The sequence below is a fragment of the Chenopodium album genome, chromosome 5, assembly GCF_948465745.1.
Source record: "Chenopodium album chromosome 5, dcCheAlbu1.1, whole genome shotgun sequence".
Classification (NCBI taxonomy): Eukaryota; Viridiplantae; Streptophyta; class Magnoliopsida; order Caryophyllales; family Amaranthaceae; genus Chenopodium; species Chenopodium album.
The window spans coordinates 73,868,311-73,884,021 of record NC_137838.1 but is presented as its reverse complement, the minus strand read 5'-3'; the positions used below and the strand labels follow the sequence as shown (position 1 = coordinate 73,884,021).

The window sequence follows — 15,711 nt, the reverse complement described above, 5'->3', positions numbered from 1 at the left end:
GTCATGCTTTGTTCTTTGTTTAAGTATGTTGTTAGTTTGATGCTCATCACCTTTTTTGTTCGTAATGTTCCTTATGTTTTTCAAATTGAATGTTTTATTGTCATTATTGATAAGTACTATTTTGTATTTTGTCAATTGAATTGTAGTTAATTGGTTACGTACTTTCTTGCAATATTTGTGAGTAGTTCTTTAAAAACAGGAGTTGATTGACCCCTAGCTTAGTGAGCCATGACTTCTTACTTTCACCTTGTATGCATGATGAATGTTCATGTAATTTGATACTTGAAGTAGTGAATTTTCATTTATCGAGATTGGCTAAAAGCCATAAATTACCCACTTTTAAATTCTCTCTTGAGCTTTGTCCTTCTCAACTTGATTAAAACCGTATATGGAAGTTTGTTGCATGCATTAGAGAAATTACAATAGTTATTCCAAATCAAGCTAAAATAAACATGTTGAATGAAGGAGTAAAGTGGTTAATATGTAAGTACTTAAGGCCGGTAATAAGGGGTCTTAATACCACTTATAATTGACTCAAGTCAGACTAACATTTCGAATTGAATTTGGGTTTGAGTGGAATTCCTTTTAATCAAACTATATCATATACAAGTAGATTGCAATGTTTGCATTCTTACTCGATTTATATCAATTATGTTGTTGTTATTAGGTCAATTGTTATTTGGATTCAATACACAATTGTTGTTATTGAGTCCACATCGGTTGTCTAATTTCTTTCAGTTGGTTGCGACAAATCTTAAATTCACATATTAATTCAAATGTATGATTAACATCACATCATTTTTGAGCTGGTGTTGATATATAGCCTTATTTCTCAGTTAAAATCAAGTATAAATGCTGCTGACTTTGTATCGATTTCTAAGGTCAAATCAATCTTTGAAAACTCTAATATTCCCATTATTATGGAAGCTAGTGGGCATGCCTAGAAACTTCCACATCTTCTAAACAACTGTAGTTGTAATGCCACAATTTGTTTTTTTGTTTAAAGATTTTGGTCCACTAAGAATCTAACATGTGAAATGTATTTGTGAACTACTGAAATTTCCAACCAAAATTACCATTAGATTTTAGTTCAATATGAAGAAGAGAAAGGGAAAAACAAGGAAAAAGTAAAATTAATGAAATACTTTAATCAAGCTTAGCATTGCTTCCGTTAAAAAAAAAAAGGATCTAAGCTATGTCTTTGGGTTATTGAATTTCTAAGCTATACCCATATTTTTTCGAAATTATAAGTTCGTGCCCTCCACAATATTTTATCAACAATACCCTATGACAGCCATATCCGTTAACGAAAGTTAAGTTATTTTATTGACAATGGTGTCGTGGCGTTATTAATTTGACACGTGTCCCATTCTAATTGGTTTAACACGTATAAAAAATTAATAAAACCAGAAAATAAAATAATAAAAAAGGTTATTATTAATGGTAAAGGTTATTGTTAATAAAAATTAGTGAGGTTAAGGACACAATTTAGACGTTGATACAACTTAGAAAACGAAGAAGTTTGGGGCATAACACATAACTTAGAAAAACACACAAAAAAAAAGGGGGGGCTTTGGATTGCTTACATTCTTAAGTTAGACTCCTTTTCTCATAATTTTTATTTTTTTTTATAAACTGAAATTATTTTGGGGGTGTTAAATACCGCCCTCCAAATTTATCAAAATCGCCATCATTTGAAGTAAAATGCCAATCCCGCCCTTACTAAATCCTAACCCACTTTCCTCCTTTTTTTTTCCTCTCTCCACAAACACCCACCACACATCTTTTTCCACACAACCACCACAACAACCTTTTTTTGGTTTATCGGGAAGCTCTTGGCAGCGCAAACTCAGGCAGCAGAGGCGGCAGCGCGACATTGTGACAACCACAGGCAGCGACGGCGGCATGTCCTCAGGCAGCAGCCACGACATAATGGGTGGGAAAAAGGTATGTTTTGCAATTTTTCATTTTTTTTTTAATTTTCAGTGGCTGGTAATCGGAGGTGAAAACCGGTTGCCAGCTAACGGTAATCGGCGACCAAATCTGGTTGACCGCAGCCAGTAACTGGTTTTTACCACTGATTACCAGCCACCATTTTTTTAAAAAAACAAAATTTTATTTTAATGTATGGTAACCAGAGGCCAAAACCGGCTACCGTACAAATAATTTTTTTACTCTGGTTAACCGTCATTGTTCAATATTTCGAATTTCAACCACCAAAAGTTGGTGTCCCCGGTTCATTTTCCGTCGAGCCACCTTTATCACCATCCATTTCTCCTTGACTTTCGCCTTCGTCATGTCTATCCGGTGTCGAAGGTAGTGGTTGTAATGGTTGTGGGTAATGGACTATTGTTAGAGAAAGAAAATAGGAAAAAAATGTTAATAAGGGTAAAATTATCCGTTTGCTTGAAATAATGGCGGTGGCGGAAATTATGAAAGGCGATATTTAGCATTTCACATTATTTTTACTAAACTCGAACATAATTCCTTAAAATCAAGTCAGTCTAATTATCACCATGAATCAAGAGCAAGTTATATGCCCCCAATGTTAGCTGTCATAGACCACAAGCTTGGGCTCAACATCAAAACAGTGCACGTTCAATTGCTCACCAAAGAGGCAATAACAGAAAGTTATCTTGGAAAAAGGCAATGGTATGGGGTTTGCAGAATTACAGACTACAGAGTACAAATTCAACAAAAATGGCAAAAAAAAACTGACAAAAAAAAGGAAAAAAAAAACCCAAAATCAAAGGTTAGCTCCAAAAATTGAATTGGGTAGGCATGGGCAATGTGAAAAAGACTGAAAACTGTGATTTTCTCTCTCCTCCTCATCCTTAACAACAACATTTTCCCATGATATTTAATGACCGTTGGGGGAGTTGGCACACTGTATTTTCTATTAATGCTTCTTCATTCCTACCCAATTAATCCTTAATTAATCTTTCTTCTAATTTTGAATTTCTCTCCTATATAATTCAACTACTATTTTATTATACATGTGCCAAAACCCACATTTTTTTAATGCACTTTTGAGCTGGGTTTAGATTTTGGGCACCTAATTTTCTCAACTATAATTGCATGATTTTTGATTAAATTAGTGGGGTTTTTGAGGGTTTTTCAAAAAAATTAATTTTTTTAATGTATAATTTTGCCGTTTTGACTAGGAAGGAAGAAGATGACAAGAAAAAGGTTTGAACTTTGAAATTTGATTTTGGTTATTGATTATTAAATTAGTTAGAGATTGTTTTTGTTTTAGTGTTTTGGAAGTATAGCTAAGTAGATGAACAAACTTGACGGAAAAACCAAGGGTATTGTTGGCAATATTTGTTGTTTATGTGCTGTTTTTTCAACTCTTTAATTGATTTGTTATTTTTCTTAGTGGTAATAAGATTTGGGGGCAAATTATTTTAGCAAGTATATTTTGATTAGTTATGATTTAGGTGAGAAAATCCACCTATCAAGATTATGTTTAATTAGACATCAAGATTTTGTTTTGAATGATTGGATTTCTAATTTGGGCTACATAGAGTTGAATTTTGGTGTAATAGGATTAGAATAGCAATACTGATTTCAGAATTCGAAGTGGGTATTGATAGAATTTTACAAGTGTTATTTAAGAAGCAAGCATTATTTAGTACAAGTGGGCTAGAAAATTGCAGACTGCCTGTTTTGTATAAATACAAGACTTTGGGGTTATTGTAGTGTTGATTTGAGGTGTGTTGTTGTATTTGGTGTTGATAATTGGTTTATATAGAAGATATGGTTGGAAGTGTTGAAGTCATGAATAATGGTTATAGTAATGGATCAATTCATAATCATAATGGTAATGAGGAAAAGCTCGATGAGCTTCGAAGGCTATTGGGAAAGGCCGATGGTGATCCTTTAAGAATTGCCGGTGTTGGGGCTGGTGCTTGGGGTAGTGTATTTCTAGCTTTGTTGCAAGATAGTTATGGTCGGTATCGTGATAAGATACAAATTAGGATATGGAGGAGGTGTGGAAGAGCAGTTGATAGACCAACTGCTGAGCATCTCTTTGAAGTGATTAATTCAAGAGAGGATGTATTAAGGAGATTGATTCGGCGTTGTGCATATTTGAAGTATGTTGAAGCGAGGTTGGGTGATCGAACACTTTATGCAGATGAGATATTGAGGGATGGATTCTGCCTAAACATGGTTGATACTCCACTTTGTCCCTTGAAGGTTGTGACCAACTTACAGGAAGCGGTTTGGGATGCAGACATTGTTGTGAATGGATTGCCTTCGACCGAGACTCGGGAAGTGTTTGAAGAGATCAGCAAGTATTGGAAGGAAAGGCTCACAGTTCCTATAATCATATCTTTATCTAAGGGAATTGAGGCTGCATTGCAACCTGTTCCCCACATAATCACTCCCACACGGATGATTCATCGAGCAAGTGAGAAAATCTCTTTCTCCCTCTTTGATTAGTATAATAAATCACTTGTTTCAGCCTGTTTCTTATTAATTTTTCCTTGCTAATTTGATACACTCCGTTTAAGTCAATTGTTAAAAAGTTGTGGCATTTCGAGTGAATACATGTTCTTGTTGAATTCTCCCAACAACACTAGTGAGGATTGAGGAAACAAGTTAGTAAAGGTGTGTCCTTGGGTGTATTAAATTATTTTACCATTTTCATAGTCCTTGCCTAAATATAATTCAGTAATTCACTGCAGATTACTTGGAATAACTAGCACTTAAGGTTGTCAGAACTTGTTCTGCTTAGAGTTTAGAAAATGGAAGGTGAGAAGAAATTGAGTGTTCTATGATCACGAATTCATGATTATCATGTTAAGTGGTGACTTACTTTTAAGAAAGGGAGCTTGTTGGCAGATGCTTCTCTTTGTGCCAACTGTTTGATAATTGTTTCCTGTTATCATCTTGCTTCCCTTGTTTATAAGGCAACTACATGTTTAAGGAAAGAAGGCAGAAACCTAAAGAAGTTGAAAGATGTGCTAATTAGAAAAGTTATGACCCTATTAATCAATGAATGTAATGTTCTGGCAAAATTGCTAGCTATACTGTATACCCCAGTAGACTTGTGATCTGTTGAACAATTCGCGTCTCATTTTCATCTAACAAACTCATAGAAATTAGTTTTATGTTTGCACGCCTTGTTCTATTTAATCTTAATCACAATTATTCGTGCATTGCAGCTGGGGTACCGATGGAAAATATCCTTTATCTAGGTGGACCAAACATTGCCTCTGAGATCTACAACAAAGAATACGCTAATGCACGTATATGTGGTGCGGAAAAGTGGAGGAAACATCTAGCAAAGTTTCTAAGGCAACCCCATTTCATCGTGTGGGATAACAGTGACCTTGTCACTCATGAAGTTATGGGTGGTTTGAAGAATGTCTATGCTATTGGAGCTGGTAAGTTTGACAACCTTTTGATTATTGGAGCTAACCCGTAGTTATATGTTCCTGATATTTATAATTACATTTTAGCGAAAACCTGGGACATTATTGACTAGTATTATAAAAATTAAAAAAAAAAAAAAAAGTAATTACATTTCAATGAGCTTAGTTACCTTGTTATTTCTGAGCAGTTGTTACAAGGTATCTTACAGTGAAGTTCATATAAAGAAGGTACCTGAATGTTATATTTTCTGACACTAGTGAAGTGTTCATATGTCAGCTTTAATAGGATGTATACAAAAACTGTCATCTAAAAATAAAAAATTGATGAATCCAAGTTCAACCTCCATTGCTTACATTTTCAGGAATGGTAGCTGCCCTCACTAATGAAAGTGCTACCAGCAAATCAGTTTATTTTGCTCATTGTACATCAGAGATGATATTCATTACTCATTTGCTGGCTGAGGATCCTGAGAAGCTTGCTGGGCCGTTGCTAGCTGACACGTATGTGACGTTATTGAAAGGACGGAATGCATGGTATGGACAAATGCTGGCAAAGGGTGGTTTGAACCTGGATATGGGTGATAGCATCAGTGGCAAGGGGATGATTCAGGTAATTTATTGCAAACCTTTCGATTTCTTTTTACGGTTAGTGACCTCATGAACTGTTAGGCTGTTAGTTTTCTGAAGGCAACTAAGGAGCAGCAAGGAAGCTGCATATTTTGGTCACCATCATTGATAAATACTATATGGGACCAGAGGCTTTCGGAAATCCGGAATCCCAACTATCCTTAAATACTTCTACAATCATAACAGTCTGGCTATCTTGTAAAGTGGTCCCTTTATTTACCTTCTAGAACTAATGTTCTTTAAAATCTTTAAATTCTGAAATAATTTTTTAGTCTAAAGACCTTAACTTTAAATGTCCATCCAATTAAACCTGTAATCAAAGGAGGACCACGAGCTCGGGGCTCAATAAATGAAAATTTTTTCCCAGAAAAAGTGGTGCTTTAGGTGGAGTTAGGACTTAGGACACCTAATTCAGTAATTCTTCAAGGTAGATCTGCCAAGCTGGACTATTTATGGTCATGTCATCAATGGGATTAACACCTGGTTGAAATTTTGTGTCTTGTATTGTTGGTATTGTGATTATGATTTTATAATCACTCTTATAGTTGATAAAGAAAAATAATGCAAACTCGATAACATTAGTTCTTTTCAATGGATAATTTTGTCTTATCAATTTGTATAATGACTTTGAGCTTGAATTTATCAGGGTGTCTCAGCAGTTGGAGCTTTCTATGAGCTCCTGAGTCAATCCTCTCTGAATGTGTCTCGGCATGGAGATCGCAAGCCAGTCGCTCCTGTTGAGTTGTGCCCGATCCTAAAGACACTATACAAGATACTCATAAAAAGGTGATTTATACTCCTGCCAGATTAACTAGCTAATTTTTCAAGATACATTTTACTGATGCTTAGTTTGTTGATTGCCTGCTGTGATAATTTACAGGGAACAATCTTCAGAAGACATTCTCCAAGCACTGAGGGATGAGAACATGAATGATCCCCGGGATCGAATCGAAATTGCTCAATCACATGCTTTCTACATGCCTTCACTCCTGGGGAAGCCCATAGATTCATGATATATCATTTTGAAATTATGCAGTGGATCAAAAGAATGAATAACACTTCCACATCATATATAATGATTTATGAAGTATATTCTTCTCGTCAAAAAAAAAAAAAAAAAAAAAAAGTATATTCTTATAATAAAGCTATTATACCAAAGGTCAAAAGATGCAGTTTACATACAAGTAGTACCATTCTTATTGTTTATTTTATTGAGAAGATGTAATTGGGAAGATACAATGTTAAATTTGTTTGAATCAAAAGTCAAGGTTATATTGTACATCCAATAATCCAAATGTATAGTGAAATTTGCCTCCAAATAAAACATCAATTCTTTGTAATTTTTCCATCAAAAAAAAAAAAAAAAAAAAAAATCTGTAATTTTTTTCTTATTAAAATTTTGTACAAGTGCCTTATCTTATTATATTCTCTTGAAAAAAAAAACACTCTTGAGATAGTAATGCATTGCAATGAGCCAATGATGCGTCACTTTGAGGGTGGCATTTGATTGTGTAAGGTGAAAATTCAAGTATACTACCTCCGTTTTATATTTTTTTTGCAACTTTAGAGTATTATTTGTAAGACATAAAATATTTCAAAATTGCAAAAATATAAAACGGAAGTAGTAAGTCAAATTTACAAAAATGCGTAAATTAGGGGTACTGAGGTCATCTAATACATTGAAGGTAGGGTATTATTATTATTATTATTATTATTTATTTCATATACTTTCTTCCCATTTTATTATTTTTTTTATATAAAAATGAAAAAAAAGAGGTTGATTTACATATTTTGTAAATCAGCATTAATATGGTCTATCACTTGCAAGGAAATCCCACCCACAAAAGGGCCCTAATAGAATGATAAATGATCTTTGGGTTAGTCAAAAGCCCAATAGAATGAATCTTATGAGGTCACCCATAAGGATATTCGGTTAACAATTAGTCTAAGGTGCACCCTTGTGCACCTTAAATAGGTGTAACAACGTAGGCCAAAAGCCTAATTACACACAACCCAATTAAAAAAAGTCCTAAAACTAAAAAACACGGAAAGTGCAATACACCCACCCAAACCCAATACATCCACCCACACCCAATAAATATAACGTCATTTCCAAACTCAAAAATCTTCTTCTTCTATTTGATTTTCTCTCTCCTCCTTTTCACTTTCTCTCTCCTCTATTGTAGGGAATTATAGGTACTACGCAGCGGAAATAAACATGAATCATATTCATACAGTACCTAATCCCAAGATCTAATGCATAACACATAAAGAACATATAATCGTACCTTTGAAGCGTGATTCCACGTGCGATCGAGCAAGAACGTTGGGAGATAAAGAACCTCAAGCGTGATTCTTCTACTTGGTCCACGGGCACAGATTAATACCTCCACTAATGCTAGTTAGTTGCAATTGAACCCTTCAATTGACCTTCTATGGAGAAGTGCGAGCAACGAACCACCATGAACCACCACGAACCACCACACGCGCCACCAAGGTGGCCGGCCGTGCGGACGAGGGGAGGAGAGAGAAAGCCGCGAGTTAGAGAGAGGAATTAGGGTCTTTGGGATTGGTTGCCTTGATGTCAAAATACACTGTGTGTGAATTATGACTACTTAATTGCAATCCTAGGCATGGATCTTATTTATAGATCTCATCTCTAAATAAGAGCCCATGTCAAAAGCCCAAAACTTATTTCCAATCTAACTATGCTAGCCCAATCCATTTCATGATTAGTTAATTGCTCATGAGGCCCATTAATGGGCCTCTAACTTGCTTAACCCAATACCCTTGTGTGTGACCTCATAGGATCCATTCTAGCGGGCTTTGGACCATTTGACTAGCCCAAAGATCATCTCTCATAGTCTAGCAACAGATGATGACGCCCCAAGAGAACGAACTTATTATCTCCATAATAGTGATCCTTAATATATCTAGTAATTGCACTTATCGAAGACACAACTCCTTCATTTATTTCATTCTTTCACTAAAAAATTGCAACAATTTCAATGGGCATTAGGAAAGAGATGCAAAATCAAAAGGATCCTCCCCAAAAAGGCAATTTTATATAAATTTCACTTAATTTTGTTTGAATTTATATGATTATCACTTAATTTTGTTTGAATATTGTTCGAAATTTATTATTGGAATTGTAAAAAAAATTAGTGAAATCAAACGGATATTTTATGTTCACATTTCGAAATGCATATGTTTATATTTTGAATTCTTATGTTCATATTTTGAATCCGTTTGTTAACTTTCTGAAATGCTTATATTCACTTTCTAAATTCATATGATCATATTTTTTATGTATGTGTTCACCTTCTGAAATGCTTAATTATGTACATACGCATTCAAAAATGAACCAATGCATATGCTCATATTTTGAATTCATATGTTCATATTTTTAATACTTATGAATTATGATGCATATGTTTCATAATCATATTATTTTTATTTCTTCAATTTTTTATGTTCATAATAAAATGCCTTAAATTCATAATAATATTTTATATGTTCATAATGTAAATATTCATAGTAAATATTTGTTGTTTTCATTAAGTCTATTTATGCATATCTTCTCTCTCTTAAATGCATATGATCATATTTTTTAAGCATATGTTCACCTTTTAATTTGTTATATTCACTTTAAGGAAACCAATGCTTACGTTCATATTTTGAATTGTTATGTTTACTTTCTGAAATGCATATGTTCATATGTTTTATGCTTATGTTCAGTTTCTGAAAAGATAATGTTCACATTTAAGGGAACCTATGCATATGTTCATATTTTGCATGATTATGTTCATTGATAAAAAAAATGCAGAAAATCAAATGAAATTCATACACAAATGAAATTGATCGAAGCCAAAAAAAAAAAAAATTCAATTCATATGAATTCAAAAAATCAAATAAACAACCAATTCCATATTGTAAGTAACATATTCAATCGTTAAATCGAAAAAACGAGAAAAATAGGAAAAATAATAAAGAGGATAAAGGAATTAAAGAAGGAAGGAGAAAAAATAGAGTATAATTTGTGAATTCAAAGATTCATATATACCTTAATCAATCAAAATTAAAGCACAAAATCGAAATTCAAACAAAAATTCATACTTAATAACTACTTTCATGTTGTAAGAAACAAATTCAATCAAAAAAGTGTAAAAAGGGGGAAAATTAAAAAAACAGAGGAGAGAAAAAATAAAAAATGAAGGAGAAAAATAAAGGAGAAGAAACCTAATGTTCACTTTATGAAAAACTAATGTTCATATTGTGCTGTTGTTACACCTATTTCTAGGTGCATGAGTGTGCACCTAAGAATATGTGTTCGGCTAAACAAGTGTGAGACTAGGAATTTGGGCTTAACATGGACCCAAAAGGTATTGGGCTAGAGTAGTTTAATTAGAGTTAGGAATTTGGACTTGACATGAACTCTTATTTCTAGATATGATCTATATATAAAGTCCATACATAGGGTTGAGTTAAGTCTTAATTCACCTATACAGTGAATTGTTTCAGTGGACCAAGTAGAGTAATCACGCTTAGGGTTCTTGTTCTCCTTATTGTTCTAGCTCGATCACACGTTGAATCATGCTTCAAAGGTACAATTACATGTTCTTTATGTGTTATACTTGTAGATCCTAATTAGGTGCTTATAAATATGATTCATGCAATTCCACTTATAATACCTAAAGTATATAGTTGCTAACGTCGTATTTCAGCTTGCTTTTTTTTTTTTAAAAAAAAAAAAATCATCTTCTCCAATCTTCCACTGGCACCACCACCATAGCCACCATCTAGTCCATCACCATCAAAGGCACCACCATCTAAAAACCATCACAGGCACCACCATCTCTCCTCCTTACACCAATCAAACTCACAAAAGCTTTCCTCACCCTCCTCTTTTTCTCGTCGTCGTCCTCCTCTTCGTCCTCAACAATGCCATTTCGCGGCGAAACAAAAATACATTCTATATGAAAAAAAGTGTAAATTAAGGCCATATCAACTCCTTAGGAAAAGCATTTCATTCGCGACAAACATTTTGAACCACTATAGGCAGTGGTGGCGTGGAGGAAGAAGTGGGTTCCTGCGTACCGGTTTACGGCGTTGAGGATGGTAACGACATTGACTATCCAGCATTATCCCAACGTTTGCCAAGTTATGTATGCGTTGACAAGAGTACCCTTACTATTATGACTGACAAGACAAAATTGACACCTGATTTGCGGTGTAAATCGGCGTGAGCAACATGTTCTACCTCAAATGTAAGTGTGATCGTACAAAAGATTAGTTCCACCCCAAGGCGTATGATTCATTATACGGCCGAGTGTATAATATAAAATATTAAAATCTGCACCCAAAAAAAAAAAAAAAAAAAAAAAAAAAAAAAAAAAAAAACATACCCGACCATTTTGCATTTCCGTCCTTGCGCACCACCACTGTTGACAGTTTGACACCGCTGGCGGCCATCGCAAACACACACAAAAAAAAAAAAACACCTAAATTTTCAATAATAGTACAGATAATTAATCGTTAGATTGAGAAGAAAAATCGAACATTTAGGGTTTTTGAGATATACCAAAAATGGCGAATAGTGCGATTCCAAACGAGGGTCTCAAAGATCTTCTCAAACCCTTCTACCAGAGAGCTTCTGAAGCCGAGGTTTTCTTTCTACTATAATTTTCCCCATTTTTTGCTCCATTTTACTTCTTCATATTCGAATAATTTACCAGTTTAGTGATTTTATGAGTGTATTAGTCTGATTATTGCTATTTTTTGTTTATTGTCTTCATAATTGCTTTTTTTTGAAATGGGTTTTTTCGCTTGTAATATATGGTATCTTATATATGTGAAATTCAATTATTGGGAAAATTCATGAATGATCTTTATGCTTTGCAATCGTCAATTTTTGTACTCTTGAGTTTGTGTTTATAGTGGGTATGCTGTGAATCAATGCACAATAAAGTAACTTCCTTTTTACTTTGGAAGTTTACAGCAGTTTCTATTTCCTCTGATCAAATTAGATGAATTTCTAATGTTATGTTTATTTGCTTTCAAAGGAACGCCTATCGAAACTCGAGCTTGATACCGTGGTTTCGAGTAAGAAGGGTATGGCACAAAGGCTTAACCTTGGTACTTCGCCAAAATTGTGCTTTGGTGTAATATTTCATTTAGTTTCTTAGCAGCATTTTCTTAATGAACAGAATTTCATGAGGCTGGCATTGAGGAAAGTTCGAAGAAGGCGAAAGAGTTGGAGTTGAAGCTGGAAGAAGTGACTGCAGAGTTAGCCGCAGAGAAAGAAAAGGTCCCTTATGCTTAAAAATTGTGTTCGTCTTTTCTTCTATGATTATCCTTAACTTAAAGAGATACGAAAGAAACTTTAAGATAATGTTATTGGTTTTGTGTAGGTTGCTAAGCTCACCGTTGAGAATGCTAAAAAGGACTACCGCATGATCCACCTTGTCCGATCACTGAAAGAGGCTGATCTCAAGTTGGAGCAATTGACTACCAAATAGGTGGGTTGGCTTCTTCAAATTAATTAAAGACTTACAAGTATACTAGATCATAATATTAATGTGAATCTAAAAGGCATAGTCATGCAGAATTGAAATCATTGGAGAGTTCACATGACACATTTTGTATGTTGTTTATTTGAAAGTATATCTATAATTGGAGTGCCTCTGTTTCCATGAGATATGTATCCAGGAAACTGCTTGTATAATCTCTAAAAGGAACCTTATTAATTTTTTTGCTAATTTGTTGCCCAAATTGGATCTTTCATAGGACACCATTGTGGCAATATATCCTTTCTATTTTTATCTGAAAGTGTCCTCAGCTGAAGCCTCTTCAAAATTTATTGATAAAAAAGTGTCTCATTGACATTTATTGAAGAATTGCTTAGAGTTTCTAATTGTGTGGTACTACACTTTACTATTTTGTTTCCTTCTAAGCTCTTACTAGGATAGTTGGATGAGTCTTCTTTTGACTGTCTAATTTTTTTACTTTCCATAGTCTGAATTGCTTACTGGAGCATGTAAGTTATCCCCCTCAGTCCTGTCTGGTATTAGCAGTTTCTGAAATATGACAACTTTTTGCCTGACATTATATATTAGTTTACATGATTCACTTTCGGATGGAGGGAATAACTTTTATATATTTTCCATGCATTACGTATTTACAACCACATTTAGAACTAGCTATTCTACAAGTCTCCATGGTATACATTTTGGCCATCCTAGATACACCGACTATTTGCATCTGCTGGTGATCGGTGTTATCAACTTATTATACTCCCTCTGTTTGTTATTTCTTGCAACAAAGGAAGGGTGCACGGTTCCCAAGTCAAAAGTTTTTAAGCATAATTATTATAAAGTAAGGGCATATAAATAATGTAATTAATGAGAGAGGGTGAATAATTATTTAAACAACTAAAAGTCCAGCACCACCACCGATGAACGGGGACGCCACCCAGAACCATCAGCAACGAAAAGCTACCACCTAGAACCACCAACAAAACCACCCAAAAACCACCCGAAACCACCCAGACTCACCCGAAACCACCAAGAACCACCTGAAATCGCCCAACGAAACCACTTCAACCCGAAACCACCCACAACCACCACCCAAACCCACAACACCAGAACCCCTCTTCCACCCCTGCGAAACCACCGACACCACCAGATCTAGACCCACCGACACCACCAACACTACCGAAAACGACCAGTTGCAAGACCCACGAAACCACCAAAACTACTCTTCCACCCTTGCGAAACCACCGACACCACCAACAATACCAGAGCTAGACCCACGGACACCACCAACACCACCGAAAACGACTAGTTCAAGACCCACGCCACCAACCCCACGACCCTCCTCCACCCCTGCCAAACCACAAACCACAAAAACCACCTTTACCACCGAATAAGCCACCAATTAACCAGATTTGAAACCACAAAAACCTGCCGACAACCCACCAGAACCACCCACGACACCAACAAAAGCATTGACGAACCACCAAACTCACCAATAACCAAATTTGAAACCCACTAAAAGGGTAGTTTGGAATTTGATTATGAGAGATGAAGATGATGAAATGATAGATGAAGGAGGAGAGAGAAAGATAATGGGTTTGATTAATTGGGTGTGATTTCATAGATAATCAATTTACTATAGATTAAGGTTATAATGGGTTGTAATTATGTGTACTATTATGTGTTAAAATATTTTAAGTAAGGGTATATTTGTCATTTTGACAGAAAAAAGTTTCCAAATAAGGAAAAAAAACATTTGTTGCAAGAAATATGAACCACCCCAAAATGGTAAATGTTGCAAGAAATAAGAAACGGAGGGAGTAGTTAGATCTAGGAGCTTCACAGAGTAAAATAGTGGCCTTGTTGATCATTACATTATTATTTAGATGTAGTTTAGCACTGATGCTGCTGGTTTTGAACTTGCATATGACTAGTTGTTGATCTATAATAGTGGAGTTGCTTTGTTGAATCTGTATGCCAACTATGATATTCCACATGGTGACTGAGATAGTGCAAAAGAAGTTCCATGTGTTTGCTGATATGTTATTGTCTTGCTTTTTTAACTCATAACTGAGGTCTTCCTTGCTATTTTTGCTTAATTGTTTCTGTTGGCTATATTGACTATACTGTGGAACAATAGGCTTACTAGGTGTGCTTGGTTTGTTGGATATACGTAGTATATGCTTTTCCTTATTACTATACCTTTGACCTCACCTATACTGAATATGATATTTGTGTATTCTGCAAAAGTTACATAAATAACATGATTACTGCTCTCATATGTCCGTGTGATATTGTTGGAAACATGGCACAAATTTTGAAGATAGACAGAAATAATGGAAAATTTATCATCAATAATTGTTCATAAAACAATAGAGTGTGTTGCAAAGGAAAGATCTATACCTAGTACTGATTACTGAAGACAAAGTTTCATTGAATTAAATTCCTTTAAGTTATGTTGAGATTTGCAAAATGTGCGTCTGTTCATTTCATAGACCAAATTATGTGCATGAAAGAAAGCTTCCTTGATGCTATGCTGGTTGCCTCTTTTGCAGGTTAGACACATTACAATCTCAAGTTACTTTGGTGCAACAAGCTTTCGAAGCGCATTCCATCTTTAGAACTGGATTGACTTCAGCGTGATTTTTCTAGGAGTCTTTAGAAAAAAGGGTAGGTAATTAAACTTGAAGTTAGGCTGCAGTTTGAAAAACTTTGAATTGATGAAATTGTGGATATAGGTGGGTTATTAATCTTCAAACTTAACAAAAAATGTGCAAATTTTCTTATGGTGTTGATGACTATGTATGCTAGCAATGCTGTTGTCCTCTGACTCCTCTCTCTTGGGGGTTTCATTGTAGCATTAAGGTTTTATTTAATGGTGTGATTAGACAACTCATTTTGAGACTGCTGGTAAGTATGCTAAGCAGCTAATATCTGGTGCACTTTTTTTCCCCCTTTTTTTTAGCAATTTTAAAATAAACCTTGCGGCTTTACCTTTCTAATGCGGAACAATGATTTTTACTACAAAGCATGCGTGCTAAAATCTGTTAAATTTTCTTATTACGATTTTGATAGCAATTTGATCGTGAAAAACTAATTCGAAGCTTGAAAATTATTATGTTGAATATGCATTGGGGCCAAAAGAAAATCAGACCCAATACTCATGCCTA

The 15,711-nt window shown here is 34.7% G+C and overlaps 2 protein-coding genes across 2 annotated transcripts; both read left to right on the top strand.

Annotated features, from left to right (window-relative positions):
* The first annotated feature begins 2,487 nt into the window (after nucleotides 1–2,487).
* LOC145632279 (glycerol-3-phosphate dehydrogenase [NAD(+)] GPDHC1, cytosolic-like) lies at nucleotides 2,488–7,287 on the top strand. The gene is made up of 5 exons (XM_081684612.1): nucleotides 2,488–4,414; nucleotides 5,172–5,393; nucleotides 5,744–5,991; nucleotides 6,655–6,794; nucleotides 6,889–7,287. Exons 1-5 carry the CDS (start codon nucleotides 3,760–3,762, stop codon nucleotides 7,019–7,021), a joined length of 1,398 nt encoding a protein of 465 aa, XP_081540738.1. The 5' UTR covers nucleotides 2,488–3,759; the 3' UTR covers nucleotides 7,022–7,287.
* A 4,165-nt stretch (nucleotides 7,288–11,452) lies between these two features.
* On the top strand, nucleotides 11,453–15,495 carry LOC145631037 (threonine-tRNA ligase 2). Its single transcript, XM_081683143.1, has 5 exons — nucleotides 11,453–11,672; nucleotides 12,071–12,119; nucleotides 12,215–12,315; nucleotides 12,419–12,526; nucleotides 15,097–15,495. The coding sequence occupies exons 1-4, from the start codon at nucleotides 11,595–11,597 to the stop codon at nucleotides 12,524–12,526; spliced, it is 336 nt and encodes a 111-aa protein (XP_081539269.1). The 5' UTR covers nucleotides 11,453–11,594; the 3' UTR covers nucleotides 15,097–15,495.
* Nucleotides 15,496–15,711: the final 216 nt, after the last annotated feature.

Coding starts and splice junctions, on each gene's coding strand:
- LOC145632279 (XM_081684612.1), top strand. CDS start 3,760: ATGGTTGGAAGTGTTGAAGTCATGAATAATGGTTATAGTAATGGATCA. Junction 4,415..5,171: donor ACGGATGATTCATCGAGCAA/GTGAGAAAATCT, acceptor CGTGCATTGCAG/CTGGGGTACCGATGGAAAAT. Junction 5,394..5,743: donor TGTCTATGCTATTGGAGCTG/GTAAGTTTGACA, acceptor TTACATTTTCAG/GAATGGTAGCTGCCCTCACT.
- LOC145631037 (XM_081683143.1), top strand. CDS start 11,595: ATGGCGAATAGTGCGATTCCAAACGAGGGTCTCAAAGATCTTCTCAAA. Junction 11,673..12,070: donor AGAGAGCTTCTGAAGCCGAG/GTTTTCTTTCTA, acceptor TTGCTTTCAAAG/GAACGCCTATCGAAACTCGA. Junction 12,316..12,418: donor TAGCCGCAGAGAAAGAAAAG/GTCCCTTATGCT, acceptor GGTTTTGTGTAG/GTTGCTAAGCTCACCGTTGA.